This window comes from Eucyclogobius newberryi, unplaced genomic scaffold, assembly GCF_026437365.1.
Source record: "Eucyclogobius newberryi isolate DKJ021-1_F unplaced genomic scaffold, fEucNew1.0.hap1 SCAF_7, whole genome shotgun sequence".
In the NCBI taxonomy this organism is placed as follows: Eukaryota; Metazoa; Chordata; class Actinopteri; order Gobiiformes; family Gobiidae; genus Eucyclogobius; species Eucyclogobius newberryi.
In genome coordinates, this window is record NW_027316389.1 from 18,795,900 (window position 1) to 18,818,937 (window position 23,038).

The following is a 23,038-nucleotide window of genomic DNA, read 5'->3' on the forward strand; positions in this document are numbered from 1 at the left end:
TCGGCGGCCGCGCAGTCAGCTCCTCTCCGCCTTCCCACAATGCCTCAGCCCAGCGACAGTGACACGTCATGTGCACTTCCGTAAACAGAGAGCGGCGGCGCGGAGAAGACCATGGAGAGGACGCACTGACACCTACCGGAGGCTGGAGGTGACGACAGGAAGTGGAGGCCAGTGCGAGTGACTCGTGGATCTATTATAATATCTGGATAGGGTACGCCCCCTCTGCCTCTGGCTCCAAATTGAGTAGTGGCCACTTCGCAGAATGCAGCCTTTTGGTCGGACCATTTCAGGAGTTCGGCCTCTAAAATTACCAAACATGCTAAATTGTTTTTAGTCTAAAAATAAAATAGAAGGAATTTCACTCTTCAACTGTTTCTAAAATACTTAAAAAATACATTTTTAACCTTCCGGTGAACGGTGTACGCGCACCGAGCGCGCACTTGACCCTCATGAACGAGCCTCCGGAGAACGTGTGACGGAAACTAAACACAAACAGAAGAAAGTGACGAGACGAGACCACGATACACGTAAGTTGTGTTTGTATGTCATTCCTCACGTTTCACACATCGTTCCATATGAAGTGTAAAACAACAATTACACAGTTAACACGAGTTAACACGAGTTAACACGAGCTAACACGAGCTAACGTAAGCTAAAGTTTAGCTACACAAAGATGCAACAACACGTCGTGATGGCTCGTGCTTCTGCAAATAACTAATTATTTCTCTTACTAAATGTTCTAAGAGACAAGAGGTTATGCACAGATCAAGGAAAACTAGAGAAAGAAGGGAAATAAAGTGATGTTTGTATTATGTGCTATAAAAAACTACCAATAATTCAAATATAACCTGCTGAAATGGATTGACTGCGTAATTATTTTGTTTTATTTTATTTATTTATTTATTATTTTGCAAAGTAATATACATACAACGCAAGCAATAGATAAAAAAAGGTTTAAAGATAGTTTAAAGACTTAGGGCATACTAAAGAGTGACTGCGTAATTTCAGGGTTTAATTAATTTATTTATTTTCTATTGTGCAAAGTAATACATACAACGCAAGCAATAGATACAATCATACATAAATATATAAAAAAATAGAAAAACAGGTTTAAAGACAGTTTAAAGACTTAAGGCATACTAAAGAGTGACTGCGTACATTTTTTTGTTTAGTTAATTTATTAATTTTATTGTGCAAAGTAATATACATACAACGCAAGCAACAGATAAAATTAGATATATAAAAATAGAAAAACAGGTTTAAAGACAGTTTGAAGACTTAAGGCATACTAAAGAGTGACTGCGTAATTTTTTGTTTAATTCATTATTTAATTTATTTATTGTATTGTGCAAAGTAATATACATACAATGCAAGCAATAGATAAAAACGGGTTTAAAGACAGTTTAAAGACTTAAGGCATACTAAAGAGTGACTGCGTAATTTTAGGGTTTAATTTATTTATTTATCTATTTTCTATTGTGCAAAGTAATATACATACAACGCAAGCAATAGATAAAATTATATATATACAAAATAGAAAAACAGGTTTAAAGACAGTTTAGGACTTAAGGCATACTGAAGGGTGACTGCGTAATGCATGGCCATATAATAGATCCATGTGCCGTGTCCGGTACGGTTACCATGATCACTGAATGACGAAAACGCGTATTATGACATCACGCCCGGTCATGTGGCGATATATATCGTCAAAGCGGAATCCCAAATTAATTTTAATGACAAAAATCTGTCAAGAAACGCGACCCGTGAAACAGTCCAAAAACGTGTTTCTATATAAAAATAATAATGATAATCTTCTAGAACTAATGGTGACTGCGTAATGTATTACAAAATCCCTCAATAAAAGGCTTCTGGTCATTTATTAATGTAAAATGTTTATCTGGCAAAAAAAAACATTCTCCTCCACACCCCCATCTTCTCACTGACTCACAAAGACAATAAGAAAATTATAATTCTTGTGTTTTATTAAGTCATTGAACTGTAATTTCATTATAAAAGTTATACAACAATCCTATATTCAAGCTCAACATAATATACATTTGAACAATATCACATTTAATTCAATAAAGAGAACAAAAAAGCAGCGCAATTCCAGGACATTTATTGAATTAAATTTAATTCATTAATTCATAGGGGTTAGGGTTAGGGTAGCCCAGCAGTTTCAGGAGCCGCGGCACGGCCATACCCTAACCCACAACCTTAACCTTAACCTTAACCTTAACCCTAACCTTAACCCTAACCCTAACCCACAACCTTAACCTTAACCTTAACCTTAACCTTAACCTTAACCTTAACCCTAACCCTAACCTTAACCCTAACCTTAACCTTAACGCTAACCCTGACCCTAACCCGGCGCAGTCAAATAGCGCAGCAGTTTCAGGAGCCGCGGCACAAAATAACACGCCGCGGCTCTGTAGACACTCCCTTAAAGATAAGTCCTCATATGGACCAAGACCAAATGAATCAGTAAATACTAATCAAAATAAAATACAGAGTTTAGTTTAGCATTCAATTTAAACGTTTGAATATATTAACTTGTATATATTAGCTTGATCATTTTATTCTGATTAGACTTGACAATGGCGTCTTGGTTACTTTTGGTGCCGTGTAATAATCTGCACATAAAGAAAAAACAACCAATAGTGTAATTTGAACATTGGAAATGCCCATAATGTAAAGCTTCCTTAGAAAGCAGACTTGTTCAGATAAATTCTTAACCACTGTGCAAAACAATGATTATGGTCATCGTTGCTGCAAATACACAAATACCACCAAAGTCTGGAAGCGGGGTAGAGCAGCCAAACAATGTACTTAAGTAAAAGTACTCCTATCTAAGTGTACTTGAGTAAATGTTACTGAGTACTACCCAACTCTGTCCTAAGGCACTGCTTGGAGCTCCCCCTGTTGGTGAGTTTGTTCATCTACCTTTTTCCATGAGGTATAGTAAGGTTGACACTTTCACGTCTCGCGATCGTTCATGTCCTTGTTAAAATAATGTGATTTAACACTTGGACTCTTGGTCATCGGAGTGGTCATCCTTATTGAGCGATGTCCTCTGTGTGAGGCGCTCCTCCTCTGCCCCGAGCACGGCCAGCAGCCTCTGTTGCTCCTGCCGTGTCTTTGGCAAGTCTATGGCTGGTGTGATCAGATGATTAAGACGCTGGGGGAAAAAAAAGTCATTGATGATAGATATTGCACTGAGATTAACAAAGCACTGGAGACTGTTTTTGACATCACCATCACTAGATTTGAGAACTGTATCTGGGCCTCAAATCTCATGGACACAATAATAAATGAATTCCTTTGGAGCATTCTTTGGTGGCAGGAAAGAAGGTCATTACAAAAAAAAGATGACTCAAAGTGCACTGACAATCACAAATTGGACCCAAATTATAACTGACATTCCAAAAAAAAAATACTTCGAAAATTTACCTTTTTTTTGACAGACTCAGAAGATGTTTTATTGTTGCTTTGTGTTATTTATTTTCTCTCTCCATCATGTGTCAATCAGGCTGCCTTACCCTCTTGAGTCTCAATATGATTTACCAAATAATATAAGTATTCAGGTTTTTTTTCTGTAGTGGTTTTATAAGGTGCACATTTTAAGGAAATAGTTTTTTTGAGTCAGTAGCAAGAATAACTTCATCATGTAACTTTTGGTTTTGAAATCTCTACAAATGACGTGCTGACATACATGTAGAGAGAGTTACAAGGTTAAAAGAAAATTTGTGCTGAACAGGTGTAATATGAAGATAAGGTTTTTGATTGATTATTTTTACATTTACTTCAGAGCAACAAAGCAACGAGTTGACATTTTCTCTTTGGCTTACCCATGTTTTATGCCTGAATAATGGGCAGATTATTTTCCAGGATGTGTGGGGACCCGGTTGTGAATGTTCTTTTATTCATATTCTCTAATTCATGGCCTTGCACCTCCTGTTTATAGGGAATTTTGTATATTCAAAATATTCTTGCCATCACTTCGAGACCCTTGGATGGATTCCCATCCAAGGGTCTTTATGGCTTTATGATCTTTATTATTTTTAATTTACTTTGACTGAATAATGCAGGTGTAATGTGTTAAATTATAAAACCACTAGAGGGCAGTATAATACGGACTTACAAATCCAGCCATGTTATGTGTTAATACAGTTGAGACCCATTTCACCCTTTTCACTTTAATGTATTCATTTGTAATTGCATTTGGCTTATAATACACAGGTTTGGATTCATTAAAGATGAAATAAAACAATTGTGAACGAGCAGACTGTAAAACATTACCTCCTTCAGGGTTCCAGGAGTGGTGGAGACTTTGAATATAATCCACAGAGGAATACACATGATGGAGGACAGAGCCAGGACCCAGCCAATGCCATATCCCCACCACGGATATACGTACACGCCATTGTACTTCAGAGGGGTGTATTTGATCAGAGAGAAGAGAAATGTCCCCTGAAAAACACGGGACGGACATTAAATAAAGAAATGCACGATCAGATTAAAGGTGCACTGTGTCACTTTTCTCATGGACGGACCAAACACGTCTGTGGAGATGTCGCTGTTGTGCTTGTAACGTTATCGTATCTTATTAAATTTATGCAGTTTACGCAGTTGAGCAATTGAGTAAATGCACGACGTATGTTTAATGCTACTATGGAACATAAAGTAGTAACATCTTCACGCCGACATGCTGCGCAAGTTGAAGCACCACATCAAATTCAAATCATCTGACGAAGAGGATTTTATTTCATGTGAGCAATTTGCTGTTCGTACGTGATTCTAAAATGGAAAAAACAGCACATGTTTGGGTTCCCGTTCCATGCAAATCTCCACATTTAGTGCAACGCCGCCCTCTGGTGGACAGAACCCGTGCAGAATTTAACGCTTACAAATATCACCTGTCCCAGTGACTTTGGAGAGCGACAAAGAGACACATACAACCACTCACTCGCACATTCATTCACGAGGGGCAATTTAGAGTTTCCAATTGATCCGACACAACCACGGTGACGCGAAGAACGTGCACGCTCCACCCAGAGAGATCACGAGAAGTTTGGTCCGGCCCGGGAATCAAACACATAATCCCGAGGCCATGTGCCAAAAAAAATATTCAAATAACAATTCATATATCAGTCAGTGGGTTATTTTAAAAGACAAATTTTAAGGAATAAATCACGATGACTTACCAAGCACGTGGCCGGGGTGAAGAAGAGCCAGCAGTATTTAATGATTGGCCCAGGACGATAGCCGATCATGTCCTCTATGTTGTCGTAGAAACGGTCGGCGCCTTTAACCGAAAGACGGAGAGTTAAAACAATGAGCAGGGACTGGATTAATACGTTTTTAAAAAAGGGTACATTAGCCTATAGCAAAAGGCCAGCTCATGTTTAGACGGTTTGGACCTGGACGCAGGAGGAACAGTGAACATACGGGTGGAACAACCTCGCTGAAGATCAAAGAGGAGATTTATGGATGTAGTGAAAGATTCTTTAAATTTGTCTAATCTTTAACACTTTCTGCACATACGATAACCAACCAGCTGACTAATGGTTAACGAGTCCAGTCCAGACCAGTCCAGATGAGTCCAGACGAGTCCGGATCAGTCCAGTCCAGACCAGACCAGTCCAGTCCAGACCAGTCCAGATGAGTCCAGACGAGTCCGGATCAGTCCAGTCCAGACCAGACCAGTCCAGTCCAGACCAGTCCAGATGAGTCCAGACGAGTCCAGACCAGACCATTCCAGACCAGTCCAGTCCAGTCCAGACCAGTACAGACCAGTCCAGTCCAGACCTGTCCAGACCAGACCAGTCCAGACCAGACCAGTCCAGTCCAGTCCAGATCAGTCCAGACCAGAACAGAACAGACCAGTCCAGGCAAGTCTTGACCAGTCCAGGAGAGTCTAGTCCAGACCAGTCCAGGCCAGTCCAAACCAGGCCAGTCCAGTCCGGTCCAGACCAGACCAGACCAGACCAGACCGCACTCACATTTAGACCGAGCAGCCAGCGTCCTTTTTGTGCTGTGGGATGTGGACAGCGTTCATTTAATGATATTTTTACACCTCTTTTTGCGACCGTAAGGCAAACCGTATCTTTGTGTGACGTTGTGGCAAACGTCCATAAACCCACCGTAAATCCAGGCGACGCAAACGGTTTCAAAGATGGCCACAAACAGGAGGCACATCCCACTGGCGGCGTAGTAGTCAAACAGCTGGAAGATGTACAGGCCGCCCTGAGAGGTAAGAACATGCAGTTTGACCTTTGATGGACGGAGGTGACAGCGTGGATGATGTGAGTCGTGTCGATGCTCGGCGGCGATTTACAGGGATGTCACGGTGTCAAATTTTACATCGCGATTTAACGATTATTACGATTATTGAGTGAGTATTAAGTGAAATCTTTAATTTTCTTTCAGTCCCGTGGTCTAATGTGTGACTGTTCCTCAAGTTTGTGACACAATTTTACTTTCTGAAAGGCAAAATAAGGTTAAATTTGACAAAAATTGCCAGTTAAAAAGTTCTTTACATTTAGGTCTATTTTCTGGGCTGTATATTAAACAAAAAGCACTTAATTTTGCTTCTAAAATTGTCAGGATTTTATTTATTTTTTTCTGACGATTATATTGCAGCCTGAATAATCGCGATTGTCGATTAACCTAACCTCGTGACATCCCCATTATTACCGAAATATAGTAGATTAAACTTATATACATTGTTTGTTCTCTCTGTCCTTAAATGTGCTGCTTCTGCTTCTTTTGAAAAGTGTTCTTTCAATGTCTGATCAGTTATTAAACGTTTCACACAGAACATTTACCGTATTTTCCGGACTATATGTCGCCCTTTTTTTCATAGTTTGGCCGGGGTGCGACTTATATTTATACTTATACTCCAGAGCGACTTATATCTGATGTTATTTGTAATTTTCACACTTGCAACCTTATTTCATACTCCAATGCAATTTGTATATGTTTTTTCTTCTCTATTATGCCATTTTTGGCTGGTGCGACTTATAGTGCTGAAAATACAGTAGCTCTCAGCGTTATGTCGCGATTGTAAACAAAAATAAATACTTTAACAAGAACCAATACAAAATGTCAGGTAAAACAATTAAAGTGTTGCTGGATTTAAGATGTCAATATTATATGTTATGAATGTGGAGATTTTTGTGTGGAATACATGGACCTCAATATTAATTGTTTTTTTGTATCATATGTGGACATAATATTAGGTGTAGAGCTTTGCAAACTTTATACACATTCTTCCAGCATTTTATAGGATGAATTTTCCAGTAGAGCTTTGTAGTTGATCGATATTTACGTGCACTTGCCTAGCTTGTGTTCTACCGTGTGTACCGATTCCAGGGGTATAAAAAAAGTGTTCTGACTCGACCTCGGTTAGCATGATGAGGCCCACGAGGAAGGACACTATGGAGACGCCCAGGATGAACAGCTCCCGGCGGTTCTTGCGGCGAAACATGGCCGGATACATGTCCACCATCGCCGTGACCAGGCTCTCCACGCACACGAACTGGCACGACAAGAAGAAGAAGGAGAAGGAGAAGGATTGTTAAATGGATGTTAAGAATACGTGGTGTTTATCCCGATATAATGCGGTCGTACGGAAAGTCGTCTCAAGTTTGAATGACTAAGAATAACAAAATGTCACTTTATCTTTATAAATTGTTTTGTTTAGTTTAGATTTGTTTAATAAAGGTGCGTTCAAACTTCCTGATTACCGTATTTTCCGGACTATAAGTCGCACCTTTTTACATAGTTTTGGCCGGACTTATACTTCGGAGCGACGCATATGTGATATTGTATTTGTTATTTTCACACTCTCAACCACAAGAGGGCGCTCTAGGCTCTAAGCGACGCAGAAGAAGAATCTGCACTTCCTCTTCCTCTGGAGTTTGTGGAGTTGTTTAGAAGTGACACAGAGGAAGAAGAATTCAATGGATTTAGTGATTTGGGGTAAAACTGATGCTTTGGTAAACTTGTTAGCATGTTCTTTATGCTATACTTATCTGAATAACTGTTAATATGTTACATTAACATACCAGACACTTACCACAGTTCTGTCTGTGCGTCATGTAGCTGAAGGTGTTAGCGTTAGCATACGTACACCTATTCACCATGTTCTCTCATCTGTTATTATTTTAAACTGCATTTCAAGATTAAATGTCTGTTCTTGGTCTTGGATTTTATCGAATACGTTTCCCCAAAAAATGCGATTTATACTCCAGTGAGACTTATATATGTTAAAAAAAATTTCTCTATTATGCATTTTTGGCTAGTGCGATTTATAATCCGGAGAATACGGTAGGTAAGATGTATTTATTAAAGGTGCATTCAAACTTCCTGATTTGTGATTTTGTTTTTGCTATTGTCCCTTTTTTCTAATCCAAATCAAATAAATAATACACATTTTGATGGCCTGTATTTTCTGTTTCTGATTCAAATAAAATCTACATGAACTGTCCAAAAACTAATACATCTATAAATGAACGCACCACTGCAGTTTTCCAGTCATGGACGCCATTATGTAGACTTTTGACGACAAATTATTAATTGCAAGAATAAATAGGATGATCTAACAACCAGACACACACATAAATCTTTCAAATGGTTTGAGCTGCACCTGACTGTCCAAACCGAGAAACACAATCATGACAAAGAAGCAGCAGGCCCACAGAGGAGAGAAGGGCATCATGGAGACGGCGCGAGGGTACGCAATGAACGCCAAGCCTGGCCCTGCAAAACAGAAACCATCTTAAAAACAAATCATAAGTTTATTTAATACCGTCGCCAAGAACAAACAGCGATCAAAATCTCATTAAACAAACAAACAAACCCTAGAGCAATGGAATGCAAAGTGCTGCACGTGCTTTGAAGACGTACAACTACAGAAGACGTACAACTACAGAAGACGTACGATTACAGAAGACGTACGACTACAGTAGGTGGCGGTAATGTAACACTTGGATACCAACCACCATAAAACACCATAGAAGAAGAAGAAGAACCTGATTCTGCCACTTCCGAGATGGGAACGTTTTGCTCGTACGACATGAAGCCCAGGATCGAGAAGATGGCAAACCCTGCGATGAAACTGGTGCCACTGTTCAGGAAGCACAGGCACAAACAGTCCCTGCAAAACACAACATGGCAATGCATTTATTTATTTACATTCATTGAGTAGATTTTTGCGTGTGTTTCTCCACTGTCGGCTTTGATTTTTTGTAAAAAACACTGTTGTAAAATTGTACTGAAAATCGTACAGATGCAGCGCATAGTTATATATAGAATGTAGTTACAGGTGTTTTTATTGCTCAAAAATATGCAAAAACATGCAAAATCACTGTGAGTGGGGTCGCCTCTCCACAGATCTAACCTTTAATTTGGCTTTGTGGGGTCATCTGCTCGTCTCCATGGAGTTTATTTTAGCGTGGAATATTCATGGCAAAGCAATAACACCTCTATGGGAACAAGCAGGTCTATTTAAACTAACATAAGCTTGAACATTTATAATATCTGAGCGCCAAAGTGGCTTGTTAAAATAAAAGGTTGGTTGATTGGTTGGTTGAGTGGTTAGTTGATTAGTCAATCAGTTAGTCAGTCAGTTAGTTAGTTAGTTGGTTGGTCAGTGTGAATTTCCTGCAGATCAGTTGCCACGTCGTTCCATTTTCACCTGTAGCAGTTGTTGTTGTATTTGTTGTAGCTCCCGAGGGCAGTGAGGCAGCCCAGACAGATGGCATAGGAGAAGAAGATCTGAGTGCCAGCGTCCATCCACACCTGAAAGAGCAGATCATCAGGATCACACAGAAGCAGTGCTTTAGATGAATAATATAACATTTTCTGACATGTGTTATTATGTTTTAAAAACAATATTCAGCTCTCTGAGCCCATTTTACCGTTGTAAAGCCCCATTATTATCCAATACATATGGGACAAATGTTGGGGTATTTGTCCATCCATCGAAGAAATGTGGCCATCTGGACAATGTTTTAAACATTAAGACTTCCATCCAAAAGTCATTTTCAATCAACAAAATGTATTTATCGGGTATTTTATTTAAAACATTTTTATACTTTTCATTATTATTGTGTAAAAATAAAGTGCATATTTATCATCTTTGCTCTTCTACTTTTAATGTAACTCTCTAGTCTTTTTACACTAATGGACTGAGACAAACTAGAAATGAAACATGGAAGACTGGGTCAAATAAAATAAATATTGGCTCAATATCTTGGGGAAGTTTTCCGATACCAAGAGCTTATATGAAAAATGTAGCTCCAAAATAAAAAACTATCCTATAACTAAATCGGCAGTCACAATTGTGCACCTCCTTTCCCCTCGTTCCTCAGCCTTTTAGACCTGACATAACGAGAGCAAAAACCTCATTAACTCTCACAGACACTCCAGTGCCAGAAGAGCAGCACTTTCTACTCTGAAAAAGCCCTTCAAATTTCAAATGACCTCTGTGTTCTGTGATGGAGAGGTTTCCCAGCTCAAGGAGCTGAGAGCAGAGGCTGTGAATCCAACAGTCTAACAAGAACTTGAGATTTGGTGTACAAAGAGAGATATTCAGCCCGACAACTTTACATTTGCTGGTTTTGGCCTCAATGACCTGCCAAAGACGCCTGAGTCTTGGCAGGTCATTGGGATAGGGAAAATGTAGCTCAAACTACCATTATTCAGAATGCAATGAAAAGTAGATGGCTACAAGACAGGACATCAATGGCTGCTCATTTTTTTTCTTCTTCACATTATTGTTATTCCTTCTAAAATTTCACACCGGATCCATGAAAGAAGTAAATAAGATCTGTTTGAAAGCTGTGTTGTTTCCCAGGTTGTTTCCCATGTATACATGTCTCTGTCAGTTACACCGTACCGTACCTGAGGGTCGGACAGCCTGCTGAGGTCTGGATACAGGTAAAAGTATACCCCTCTCATGGCCCCTGGCAGAGTCACGCCTCTGATCAGCAAAACCACCAACATCAGGTACGGGAAGGTGGCGGTGAAGTACACCACCTGCACAGATGCATATCATATTAAACATGAGCAATATAGTCACTGTAAAAAAAAACAGAAAACCTGTTCCTCACCTTCCCTGTGGACTTCACTCCTTTCCAGATGCAGAAGTAACAGATGATCCAAGCCACGAGTAAACAGAGCACCAGGTCCCAGTTCAGAGAGCCGATGTGGTGAAGGCCTGAGGAGAGACGCAGGACCCTGCGCCTGGAGGTCACAGTGGGTGCTATAAAGCTATCTTTATTGCGAGTGGGTTTGCATCTCCACAAACCTGACTCGTACTTGGCCTGGAGGAGGAGCCTCTTCTTGCTTTTGTTCCATGGTTGCTTTTGGTTAATATTCCACAATATGGCATAAAACGTGTCATTCTCCATGAAGAATGTTGTGGAGTCTGGTTTAAACTTTCTTTTTCCATGAAATCATACAGGCAAGTATCCACCTCCAGAAAGTTACATACTGTCCACAGTAAAATATACTACTTCAGTGAGAGTAAAAGTATGCTGTAACAGTAGCTATCTGCTCTTGCAATTTAACTAAGGCTGCAACTAAGAATTATTTCCCAGATTATTACCTCGCTAACGGCCCAATAATATGAGATTTTTTTTTCATATTTGACACAAATGAATCCCCGCGGATGGATGGATTGGTATGAACCTTAAAAGTTCAAATTTCCTTCTCTCAGCAAAATCATGGCATGTTTTGGGGTCTGGGTAAAACCAAGATAAGAATTATTCGATTACAATGTTAGTTGCTGAATATGATAATAATCAATTAGTTGTGTATCTCTCTAACATGTCACATCAGGTCACAAACGAAAACACTTACTCCCAGAACTCAATGACGGGAGAGGTAGCGTTGTCATAGTAACCCGTGGAGCGGTTCCCCCTTTGAAACTCCTTACAGGAATCTTGAAAGAAGAGGGCACAAAAAGGGTGTGAATGAAGCATAGAAATCCAAGCGTTCTCTGAGGTTTCCAAAGTTACACAGAGGCCACTGGGACAAAGTTTGTGATGGGAACGGAAAGGATGAAAGGGACAGGACGAGATGGAGTTTTCCCAGAAGTATGACAGGCCACGGTTTGGGGCAAAATAAATTACCCGTATTTTCCGGACTATTGGTCGCACCTTTTTTCATAGTTTTGGCCAGGATGCGGACTTATACTTATATTTATAATTATATACTCCGGAGCGACTTATATGTGATATTATTTGTTATTTTCACACTTGCCATCGCATTTCATACTCCAGTGCAACTTATGTATTTATTTTTCTTCTCTATTATGCATTTTTTGACTGGTGCGAATTATTCTCCGGTGACTTATAGTCCGGAAAATACGCTATTACGATTTTTCTGTGTTGCGATTAGATAATGGCTACGTTTTTGAATCGCGATATACTGTGCAGCTCAAGGTAAAAGAAAAATAAAACCATGAAAGACAAGAAAGTGGGCTTAAAAGTGATGAAGGTAACAGTAACTTATCTGGATTCCATGATAGTGATGGGCAATACCAGGGATTTTTTAGTTTTGTGTTAAAATGCATGGTAATAATTTGGAGTGTTGTTTTCGCTCCATCACAGCTTGAACTGATCTAAACATTAAATACAGTGGGCTATATGTGCACAAAACTAACATTTATCCATGTATTTCAAAATAGTTAGTTAGCTATTGATATTTTTGCACTTTGGAATGCTTTTTGATCCCTCTGTCAGCATCACTATTCGATAATGAAAAAAGTGTAATGTAATAGCTTAAAACAAGTTTGAAAAACATTTTAACTGCACTGTAAGTAACATATGTAACGTATATCTTGAGAAGTAACATATCTTGAGAAAGTAATGTGTGATGAAATTTTTCTGATAACAGTTGGTAAAATACAAATTGTAGAGTAGCAGTAGCAGTAGTAGTAGTGGTAGTAATAGTAGTAGCAGTAGCAATAGCAGTATTGTAGTAGGAGTTTGTCCTGCCTGTGTTCCAGGTGTTGTTGCAGGAGGCCCAGGGCAGGTCCCAGGTGAAGGAGTTGGACAGGTAGAAGATGGCCCAGGCTAACACTATGATGTAATACACATTCAGCAGAGCCACGATCACCTGCGTCGCATAGCCCACTCCTGCAGAGACCAGAGAGAGACCAGAGAGTGAGACCAGCGAGAGACCAGAGAGAGAGACCAGCGAGAGACCAGAGAGAGAGACCAGCGAGAGACCAGAGAGAGAGACCAGCGAGAGACCAGAGAGAGAGACCAGCGAGAGACCAGAGAGAGACCAGAGAGAAGCCAGAGATAGACCAGAGAGGGACCAGAGAGTGAGACCAGCAAGAGACCAGAGAGAGACCAGAGAGAAGCCAGAGAGAGACCAGAGAGGGACCAGAGAGTGAGACCAGCAAGAGACCAGAGAGAGACCAGAGAGAAGCCAGAGAGAGACCAGAGAGGGACCAGAGAGTGAGACCAGAGAGAGACCAGAGAGTGAGACCAGAGAGAGACCAGAGAGAGACCAGAGAGTGAGACCAGAGAGAGGCCAGAGAGAGACCAGAGAGAGACCAGAGAGTGAGACCAGAGAGAGACCAGAGAGTGAGACCAGAGAGAGACCAGAGAGTGAGACCAGAGAGAGACCAGAGAGAGACCAGAAGGGGACCAGAGAGAGACCAGAGAGAGACCAGAGAGTGAGACCAGAGAGAGACCAGAGAGAGACCAGAGAGTGAGACCAGAGAGTGAGACCAGAGAGAGACCAGAGTGAAACCAGAGAGAGACCAGAGAGAGACCAGAGAGTGAGACCAGAGAGAGACCAGAGAGAGACCAGAGAGTGAGACCAGAGAGAGGCCAGAGAGAGGCCAGAGAGAGACCAGAGAGAGACCAGAGAGTGAGACCAGCGAGAGACCAGAGAGAGAGACCAGCGAGAGACCAGAGAGAGAGACCAGCGAGAGACCAGAGAGAGACCAGAGAGAAGCCAGAGATAGACCAGAGAGGGACCAGAGAGTGAGACCAGCAAGAGACCAGAGAGAGACCAGAGAGAAGCCAGAGAGAGACCAGAGAGGGACCAGAGAGTGAGACCAGCAAGAGACCAGAGAGAGACCAGAGAGAAGCCAGAGAGAGACCAGAGAGGGACCAGAGAGTGAGACCAGAGAGGGACCAGAGAGTGAGACCAGAGAGAGACCAGAGAGTGAGACCAGAGAGAGACCAGAGAGTGAGACCAGAGAGAGACCAGAGAGAGACCAGAGAGTGAGACCAGAGAGAGGCCAGAGAGAGACCAGAGAGAGACCAGAGAGTGAGACCAGAGAGAGACCAGAGAGTGAGACCAGAGAGAGACCAGAGAGAGACCAGAGAGAAGCCAGAGAGAGACCAGAAGGGGACCAGAGAGAGACCAGAGAGAGACCAGAGAGTGAGACCAGAGAGAGACCAGAGAGAGACCAGAGAGTGAGACCAGAGAGTGAGACCAGAGAGAGACCAGAGTGAGACCAGAGAGAGACCAGAGAGAGACCAGAGAGTGAGACCAGAGAGAGACCAGAGAGAGACCAGAGAGTGAGACCAGAGAGAGGCCAGAGAGAGGCCAGAGAGAGACCAGAGAGAGACCAGAGAGTGAGACCAGAGAGAGACCAGAGAGAGACCAGAAGGGGACCAGAAAGTGAGACCAGAGAGAGACCAGAGAGTGAGACCAGAGAGAGACCAGAGAGAGACCAGAGAGAGACCAGAGAGTGAGACCAGAGAGAGACCAGAGTGAGACCAGCGAGAGACCAGAGAGAGACCAGAAGGGGACCAGAAAGTGAGACCAGAGAGAGACCAGAGAGTGAGACCAGAGAGAGACCAGAGAGAGACCAGAGAGAGACCAGAGAGAGACCAGAGAGTGACCAGAGAGAGACCAGAGTGAGACCAGCGAGAGACCAGAGAGAGAGACCAGCGAGAGACCAGAGAGAGACCAGAGGGAAGCCAGAGAGAGACCAGAGAGGGACCAGAGAGTGAGACCAGAGAGAGACCAGAGAGTGAGACCAGAGAGAGACCAGAGAGTGAGACCAGAGAGAGACCAGAGAGAGAGACCAGCGAGAGACCAGAGAGAGAGACCAGCGAGAGACCAGAGAGAGACCAGAGAGAAGCCAGAGATAGACCAGAGAGGGACCAGAGAGTGAGACCAGCAAGAGACCAGAGAGAGACCAGAGAGAAGCCAGAGAGAGACCAGAGAGGGACCAGAGAGTGAGACCAGCAAGAGACCAGAGAGAGACCAGAGAGAAGCCAGAGAGAGACCAGAGAGGGACCAGAGAGTGAGACCAGAGAGAGACCAGAGAGTGAGACCAGAGAGAGACCAGAGAGTGAGACCAGAGAGAGACCAGAGAGAGACCAGAGAGTGAGACCAGAGAGAGGCCAGAGAGAGACCAGAGAGAGACCAGAGAGTGAGACCAGAGAGAGACCAGAGAGTGAGACCAGAGAGAGACCAGAGAGAGACCAGAGAGAAGCCAGAGAGAGACCAGAAGGGGACCAGAGAGAGACCAGAGAGAGACCAGAGAGTGAGACCAGAGAGAGACCAGAGAGAGACCAGAGAGTGAGACCAGAGAGTGAGACCAGAGAGAGACCAGAGAGAGACCAGAGAGAGACCAGAGAGAGACCAGAGAGTGAGACCAGAGAGAGACCAGAGAGAGACCAGAGAGTGAGACCAGAGAGAGGCCAGAGAGAGGCCAGAGAGAGACCAGAGAGAGACCAGAGAGTGAGACCAGCGAGAGACCAGAGAGAGAGACCAGCGAGAGACCAGAGAGAGACCAGAGAGAAGCCAGAGATAGACCAGAGAGGGACCAGAGAGTGAGACCAGCAAGAGACCAGAGAGAGACCAGAGAGAAGCCAGAGAGAGACCAGAGAGGGACCAGAGAGTGAGACCAGCAAGAGACCAGAGAGAGACCAGAGAGAAGCCAGAGAGAGACCAGAGAGGGACCAGAGAGTGAGACCAGAGAGAGACCAGAGAGTGAGACCAGAGAGAGACCAGAGAGTGAGACCAGAGAGAGACCAGAGAGAGACCAGAGAGTGAGACCAGAGAGAGGCCAGAGAGAGACCAGAGAGAGACCAGAGAGTGAGACCAGAGAGAGACCAGAGAGTGAGACCAGAGAGAGACCAGAGAGAGACCAGAGAGAAGCCAGAGAGAGACCAGAAGGGGACCAGAAGGGGACCAGAGAGAGACCAGAGAGAGACCAGAGAGTGAGACCAGAGAGAGACCAGAGAGTGAGACCAGAGAGTGAGACCAGAGAGAGACCAGAGTGAGACCAGAGAGAGACCAGAGAGAGACCAGAGAGTGAGACCAGAGAGAGACCAGAGAGAGACCAGAGAGTGAGACCAGAGAGAGGCCAGAGAGAGGCCAGAGAGAGACCAGAGAGAGACCAGAGAGTGAGACCAGAGAGAGACCAGAGAGAGACCAGAAGGGGACCAGAAAGTGAGACCAGAGAGAGACCAGAGAGTGAGACCAGAGAGAGACCAGAGAGAGACCAGAGAGAGACCAGAGAGTGAGACCAGAGAGAGACCAGAGTGAGACCAGCGAGAGACCAGAGAGAGACCAGAAGGGGACCAGAAAGTGAGACCAGAGAGAGACCAGAGAGTGAGACCAGAGAGAGACCAGAGAGAGACCAGAGAGAGACCAGAGAGAGACCAGAGAGTGACCAGAGAGAGACCAGAGTGAGACCAGCGAGAGACCAGAGAGAGAGACCAGCGAGAGACCAGAGAGAGACCAGAGGGAAGCCAGAGAGAGACCAGAGAGGGACCAGAGAGTGAGACCAGAGAGAGACCAGAGAGTGAGACCAGAGAGAGACCAGAGAGTGAGACCAGAGAGAGACCAGAGAGAGACCAGAGAGTGAGACCAGAGAGAGGCCAGAGAGAGACCAGAGAGAGACCAGAGAGTGAGACCAGAGAGAGACCAGAGAGAGACCAGAGAGTGAGACCAGAGAGAGACCAGAGAGAGACCAGAGAGAAGCCAGAAGGGGACCAGAGAGAGACCAGAGAGAGACCAGAGAGTGAGACCAGAGAGAGACCAGAGAGAGACCAGAGAGAGACCAGAGAGTGAGACGAGAGAGACCAGAGTGAGACCAGAGAGAGACCAGAGAGAGACCAGAGAGTGAAACCAGAGAGAGACCAGAGAGTGAGACCAGAGAGAGGCCAGAGAGAGGCCAGAGAGAGACCAGAGAGTGAGACCAGAGAGAGACCAGAGAGTGAGACCAGAGAGAGACCAGAGAGAGACCAGAAGGGGACCAGAAAGTGAGACCAGAGAGAGAGACCAGAGAGAGACCAGAGAGAGACCAGAGAGTGAGACCAGAGAGTGAGACCAGAGAGTGAGACCAGAGAGAGACCAGAGAGAGACCAGAGAGAGACCAGAGAGTGAGACCAGAGAGAGACCAGAGAGTGAGACCAGAGAGAGACCAGAGAGAGACCAGAGAGTGAGACCAGAGAGAGGCCAGAGAGAGACCAGAGAGAGACCAGAGAGTGAGACCAGAGAGAGACCAGAGAGAGACCAGAGAGTGAGACCAGAGTGAGACCAGAGAGAGACCAGAGAGAGACCAGAGAGAAGCCAGAGAGAGACCAGAAGGGGACCAGAGAGAGACCAGAGAGAGACCAGAGAGTGAGACCAGAGAGAGACCAGAGAGAGACCAGAGAGAGACCAGAGAGTGAGACGAGAGAGACCAGAGTGAGACCAGAGAGAGACCAGAGAGAGACCAGAGAGTGAAACCAGAGAGAGACCAGAGAGTGAGACCAGAGAGAGGCCAGAGAGAGGCCAGAGAGAGACCAGAGAGAGACCAGAGAGTGAGACCAGAGAGAGACCAGAGAGTGAGACCAGAGAGAGACCAGAGAGAGACCAGAAGGGGACCAGAAAGTGAGACCAGAGAGAGACCAGAGAGAGACCAGAGAGTGAGACCAGAGAGTGAGACCAGAGAGAGACCAGAGAGAGACCAGAGAGAGACCAGAGAGTGAGACCAGAGAGAGAGACCAGAGAGAGACCAGAGAGAGACCAGAGAGTGAGACCAGAGAGTGAGACCAGAGAGTGAGACCAGAGAGAGATCAGAGAGAGACCAGAGAGTGAGACCAGAGAGAGACCAGAGAGAGAGACCAGAGAGAGGCCAGAGAGAGACCAGAGAGTGAGACCAGAGAGAGGCCAGAGAGAGACCAGAGAGTGAGACCAGAGAGAGATCAGAGAGAGACCAGAGAGTGAGACCGGAGAGAGACCGGAGAGAGACCAGAGAGAGAGACCAGAGAGTGAGACCAGAGAGTGAGACCAGAGAGTGAGACCAGAGAGAGGCCAGAGAGAGACCAGAGAGAGACCAGAGAGAGACCAGAGAGTGAGACCGGAGAGAGACCAGAGAGAGACCAGAGAGAAACCACAGAGTGAGACCAGCAAAACACCAGAGAGAGGCCAGAGAGTGAGACCAGAGAGAGACAATAAAAACACCAAGCTGGCTAAACATTTCAGACAATGCAATAAGATCTCTGATGGAGAAAAAAGGCAAACCCCCTCAGCAGAAAGGTGACAAATTGCACCTTCTGAAAAGAAATACCAATGACTAAGACTATTGACTGCATTGCACTTAAGACTATTGACTGCATTGCACTAAGACTATTGACTGTATTGCACTTAAGACTATTGACTGCATTGCACTAAGACTATTGACTGCATTGCACTAAGACTATTGACTGTATTGCACTAAGACTATTGACTGCATTGCACTAAGACTATTGACTGTATTGCACTTAAGACTATTGACTGCATTGCACTAAGACTATTGACTGCATTGCACTTGGACTATTGACTGCATTGCACTAAGACTATTGACTGCATTGCACTAAGACTATTGACAGCATTGCACTAATATTATTGACTGCATTGCACTAAGACTATTGACTGTATTGCACTCAAGACTGTTTACTGTATGGCACTAAGACTATTGACTGTATGGCACTAAGACTATTGACTGTATTTGCACTAAGACTATTGACTGTATTGCACTAAGACTATTGACTGCATTGCACTAAGACTATTGACAGCATTGGACTAAGACTATTGACTATTGCACTAAGACTATTGACTGTATTTGCACTAAGACTATTGACTGTATTGCACTAAGACTTTTGACTGCATTTGCACTCAAGACTATTCACTGCATTTGCACTAAGACTATTGACTGTATTGCACTACGACTATTGACTGTATTGCACTAAGACTATTGACTGCATTGCACTAAGACTATTGACGGCATTGGACTAAGACTATTGACTGTATTGCACTAAGACTATTGACTGTATTTGCACTAAGACTATTGACTGTATGTCACTAAGACTTTTGACTGCATTTGCACTAAGACTATTGACTGTATTGCACTCAAGACTATTGACTGTATTGCACTAAAACTTTTGACTGCATTTGCACTAAGACTATTGACTGTATTTGCACTAAGACTATTGACTGTATTGCACTAAGACTTTTGACTGCATTTGCATTAAGACTATTGACTGTATTGCACTAAGACTATTGACTGCATTGCACTAAGACTATTGACTGTATTGCACTCAAGACTATTGACTGTATTGCACTTAAGACTATTGACTGTATTGCACTTAAGACTATTGACTGTATTGCACTAAAACTTTTGACTGCATTTGCACTAAGACTATTGACTGCATTTGCACTCAAGACTATTGGCTGTATTGCACTTAAGACTATTGACTGTATTGCACTTAAGACTATTGACTGTATTGCACTAAGACTATTGACTGCATTGCACTAAGACTATTGACTGTATTGCACTCAAGACTATTGACTGTATTGCACTTAAGACTATTGACTGTATTGCACTCAAGACCATTGACTGTATTGCACTTAAGACTATTGACTGTATTGCACTAAGACTATTGACTGTATTGCACTAAGACTATTGACGGCATTGGACTAAGACTATTGACTGCATTGCACTAAGACTATTGACTGTATTGCACTTAAGACTATTGACTGTATTGCACTAAGACTATTGACTGTATTGCACTAAGACTATTGACTGTATTGCACTAAGACTATTGACTGCATTGCACTAAGACTATTGACTGTATTGCACTGGCCCATGGTGGTACTGGCCTTCGAATAAAGGGCATATTTTCCTCCAGCAGGTGATGCCTCCTTCACTGGTGAACTGCCCCAGAGCCGTCTCCAGGAGGAAGACTGGGATGCCACAGGCAAACAAAAAGATCAAGTACGGGATGAAGAAGGCTCCTGCAAGAAACAAAGTATTAAAATACACAACATATCCTTAAAATCAAATCAGAAGATCATTATTCAATTATTTGTACTTCAAAAGTATACTTGAAACACTTCGTGTCAGGGTCTGGTGATGGTGTGTTGATGGTTTGGTGATGGTGTGATGATGGTTTCTTGATGGTGTGATGATGGTTTGGTGATGATGGTTTGGTGATGATGTGGTGAGGGTGGGGTGATGGTGTGGTGATGGTTTTGTGATGGTGTGATGATGGTTTGGTGATGGTGTGGTGATGGTTTTGTGATGGTGTGGTGATGGTTTCGAGATGGTGTGGTGATGGTGTGGTGATGGTTTTGTGATGGTGTGGTGATGGTTTGGTGATGGTGTGGTGATGGTTTTGTGATGGTGTGGTGATGGTTTCGAGATGGTGTGGTGATGGTGTGGTGATGGTTTTGTGATGGTGTGGTGATGGTTTCGAGATGGTGTGGTGATGGTGTGCTGATGGTTTTGTGATGGTGTGGTGATGGTGTGGTGATGGTGTGGTGATGGTTTCGAGATGGTGTGGTGATGGTGTGGTGATGGTTTTGTGATGGTGTGGTGATGGTTTCGAGATGGTGTGGTGATGGTTTCGAGATGGTGTGGTGATGGTGTGGTGATGGTTTTGTGATGGTGTGGTGATGGTTTCGAGATGGTGTGGTGATGGTGTGCTGATGGTTTTGTGATGGTGTGGTGATGGTGTGGTGATGGTGTGGTGATGGTTTTGTGATGGTGTGGTGATGGTTTCGAGATGGTGTGGTGATGGTGTGCTGATGGTTTTGTGATGGTGTGGTGATGGTGTGGTGATGGTGTGGTGATGGTTTCGAGATGGTGTGGTGATGGTGTGCTGATGGTTTTGTGATGGTGTGGTGATGGTTTTGTGATGGTGTGGTGATGGTTTCGAGATGGTGTGGTGATGGTGTGGTGATGGTTTTGTGATGGTGTGGTGATGGTTTCGAGATGGTGTGGTGATGGTGTGCTGATGGTTTTGTGATGGTGTGGTGATGGTTTCGAGATGGTGTGGTGATGGTGTGCTGATGGTTTTGTGATGGTGTGGTGATGGTGTGGTGATGGTGTGGTGATGATTTGTAGTACTGTCCCAATATATTACTCAAGTAGGAGTAAATGTACGGTGTATGGAAACTACTCCAGTTAAAAATGTATAACTGACAAAGTACAACCCGTTCTGCAAATAGCGAGTTTTTACTGTACACATTAACTTGTAAATGGACTAAGTGGAGAGTTACTGCAGTCTAATGTTTACTTTACTTTACTTTAGTACTTTGGGATTGAGCAATTGCAATAGATAACTAATTAACCAAGATATGTCTTAAAAACTGCAGCCAGGCCTTGGTCTGCAGGAGTGTGAAAAGCTGCACTGCGTTCTCATTTAAACGTGTAGAATAATATAACTCTGCACGAAATAAATACAATTATCATCTGCTAGAAAAGTTACACACATATAAATGAAATAAATGAAATAAATGAAATAAATGAAATAAATGAAATAAATGAAATAAATGAAATGAAATAAAATAAAATAAAATAAAATAAAATAAATACATGGATAGATAGATAGATAGAAAGATAGATGGACGGATGGACGGATGGACGGATGGATCGATAGATGGATTGATTGATTGATTGATTGATTGATTAAATAAATAAAATAAAATAAATAGGGCTGCAAATGCACAATCAGCAATTTATTATGATTTTTTTTTCAATTAATCAACTATAGTCAAATCATTTTCTCTGTTATGTTTAGGTTTTTAGGGTCAAATTGACTTCATTTACACCTAAAATAGCAGTGTCCTGGGGTGATCTCCAGAGATTGCAGGTAGTTCTTTTGTCTGGTCAGAGGGTCAAATAAATAGTACAAATCACGCTCAAACTGGAACAAATACGACTCCAATTATTGCTCATGTATCTGAAATAAATGCTTGTCGTGAATATATTTGGACAAGGGGGACTCGGCAAGTCTCAAGTTTAGATTTCCAGAGAAAAAAAGTAAAGTCCTGATTATTTGTCATTAAAATAGCCAGATTAATCACTGGAGCCCTTTATCATCTTTTCAAGAGTCTATATGAACACGTCGTGAGCGTCTTGTGTCTGTCCCGTCTCTCACCCCCTCCGTTCTTGTAGCATAGGTACGGAAAGCGCCACACGTTCCCCAGGCCGATGATCTCTCCTGCCACGGACAGCACAAACTCCAGCTTGTTCCCCCACTGGCCCCTCTCGTCCATCTTCACCTCTGAACCCGACGGCACGTCCAGGCCCCCGCTCGGCCCGTTGCCGTGGTCACCTTTGGGGTCTGAAGCCGCATCTGCGTCTCCGGCTGAGGAAGCAGCAAAAAGGACAATTATGGAACGTTGTTTGTTGTGTTTCTGGTGTTGGTTGTACATTAAAGATATGAGAGATATAAGACCGCTGGAAATATGAATTATTACAAGGATTATAATATTGTGCGCTAAAGTGACATTGAAACTTCTAGTTACGGTAGGTATAAAAATATGATTTATTGAATAATGAGGAATAAGAGTAAGTAATAATAATTATTGGTTTTCTTAGGTCTAAATCAGAATGCTGTTGTCTTCTATGTTTTGACTCGATAAAGCATGTTTGGGGAAAATAAACAACAAAATAAATAATCTCGTCGACCTGGCATTACTTTAAAACAAGTATATCTTTTGACTGGTTAAAACATCTCAAAATACTACAAGCAACTGCAATATTTTATTATTTTTGTGTGTGTGGTAAAATCAA

General features: G+C 43.1%; 1 protein-coding gene across 2 annotated transcripts; it reads right to left on the reverse strand.

Moving 5' to 3' along the window:
- Positions 1-2,998: 2,998 nt before the first annotated feature.
- Positions 2,999-22,601, reverse strand: slc6a13 (solute carrier family 6 member 13). Of its 2 annotated transcripts, none has more exons than XM_072435187.1 (14): positions 22,401-22,601; positions 20,119-20,253; positions 13,008-13,148; positions 11,869-11,950; positions 11,118-11,250; positions 10,909-11,043; positions 9,701-9,804; positions 9,036-9,160; positions 8,651-8,763; positions 7,403-7,540; positions 6,144-6,246; positions 5,205-5,305; positions 4,300-4,470; positions 2,999-3,178 (listed from the first exon to the last, which is right to left on the reverse strand). In XM_072435187.1, exons 1-14 carry the CDS (start codon positions 22,516-22,518, stop codon positions 3,020-3,022), a joined length of 1,758 nt encoding a protein of 585 aa, XP_072291288.1. In that variant the 5' UTR covers positions 22,519-22,601; the 3' UTR covers positions 2,999-3,019. The 2 variants fall into 2 exon arrangements, with proteins under 2 accessions (XP_072291288.1, XP_072291290.1); XM_072435189.1 differs by having other exon boundaries at positions 11,869-11,974; positions 12,957-13,148.
- Positions 22,602-23,038: the final 437 nt, after the last annotated feature.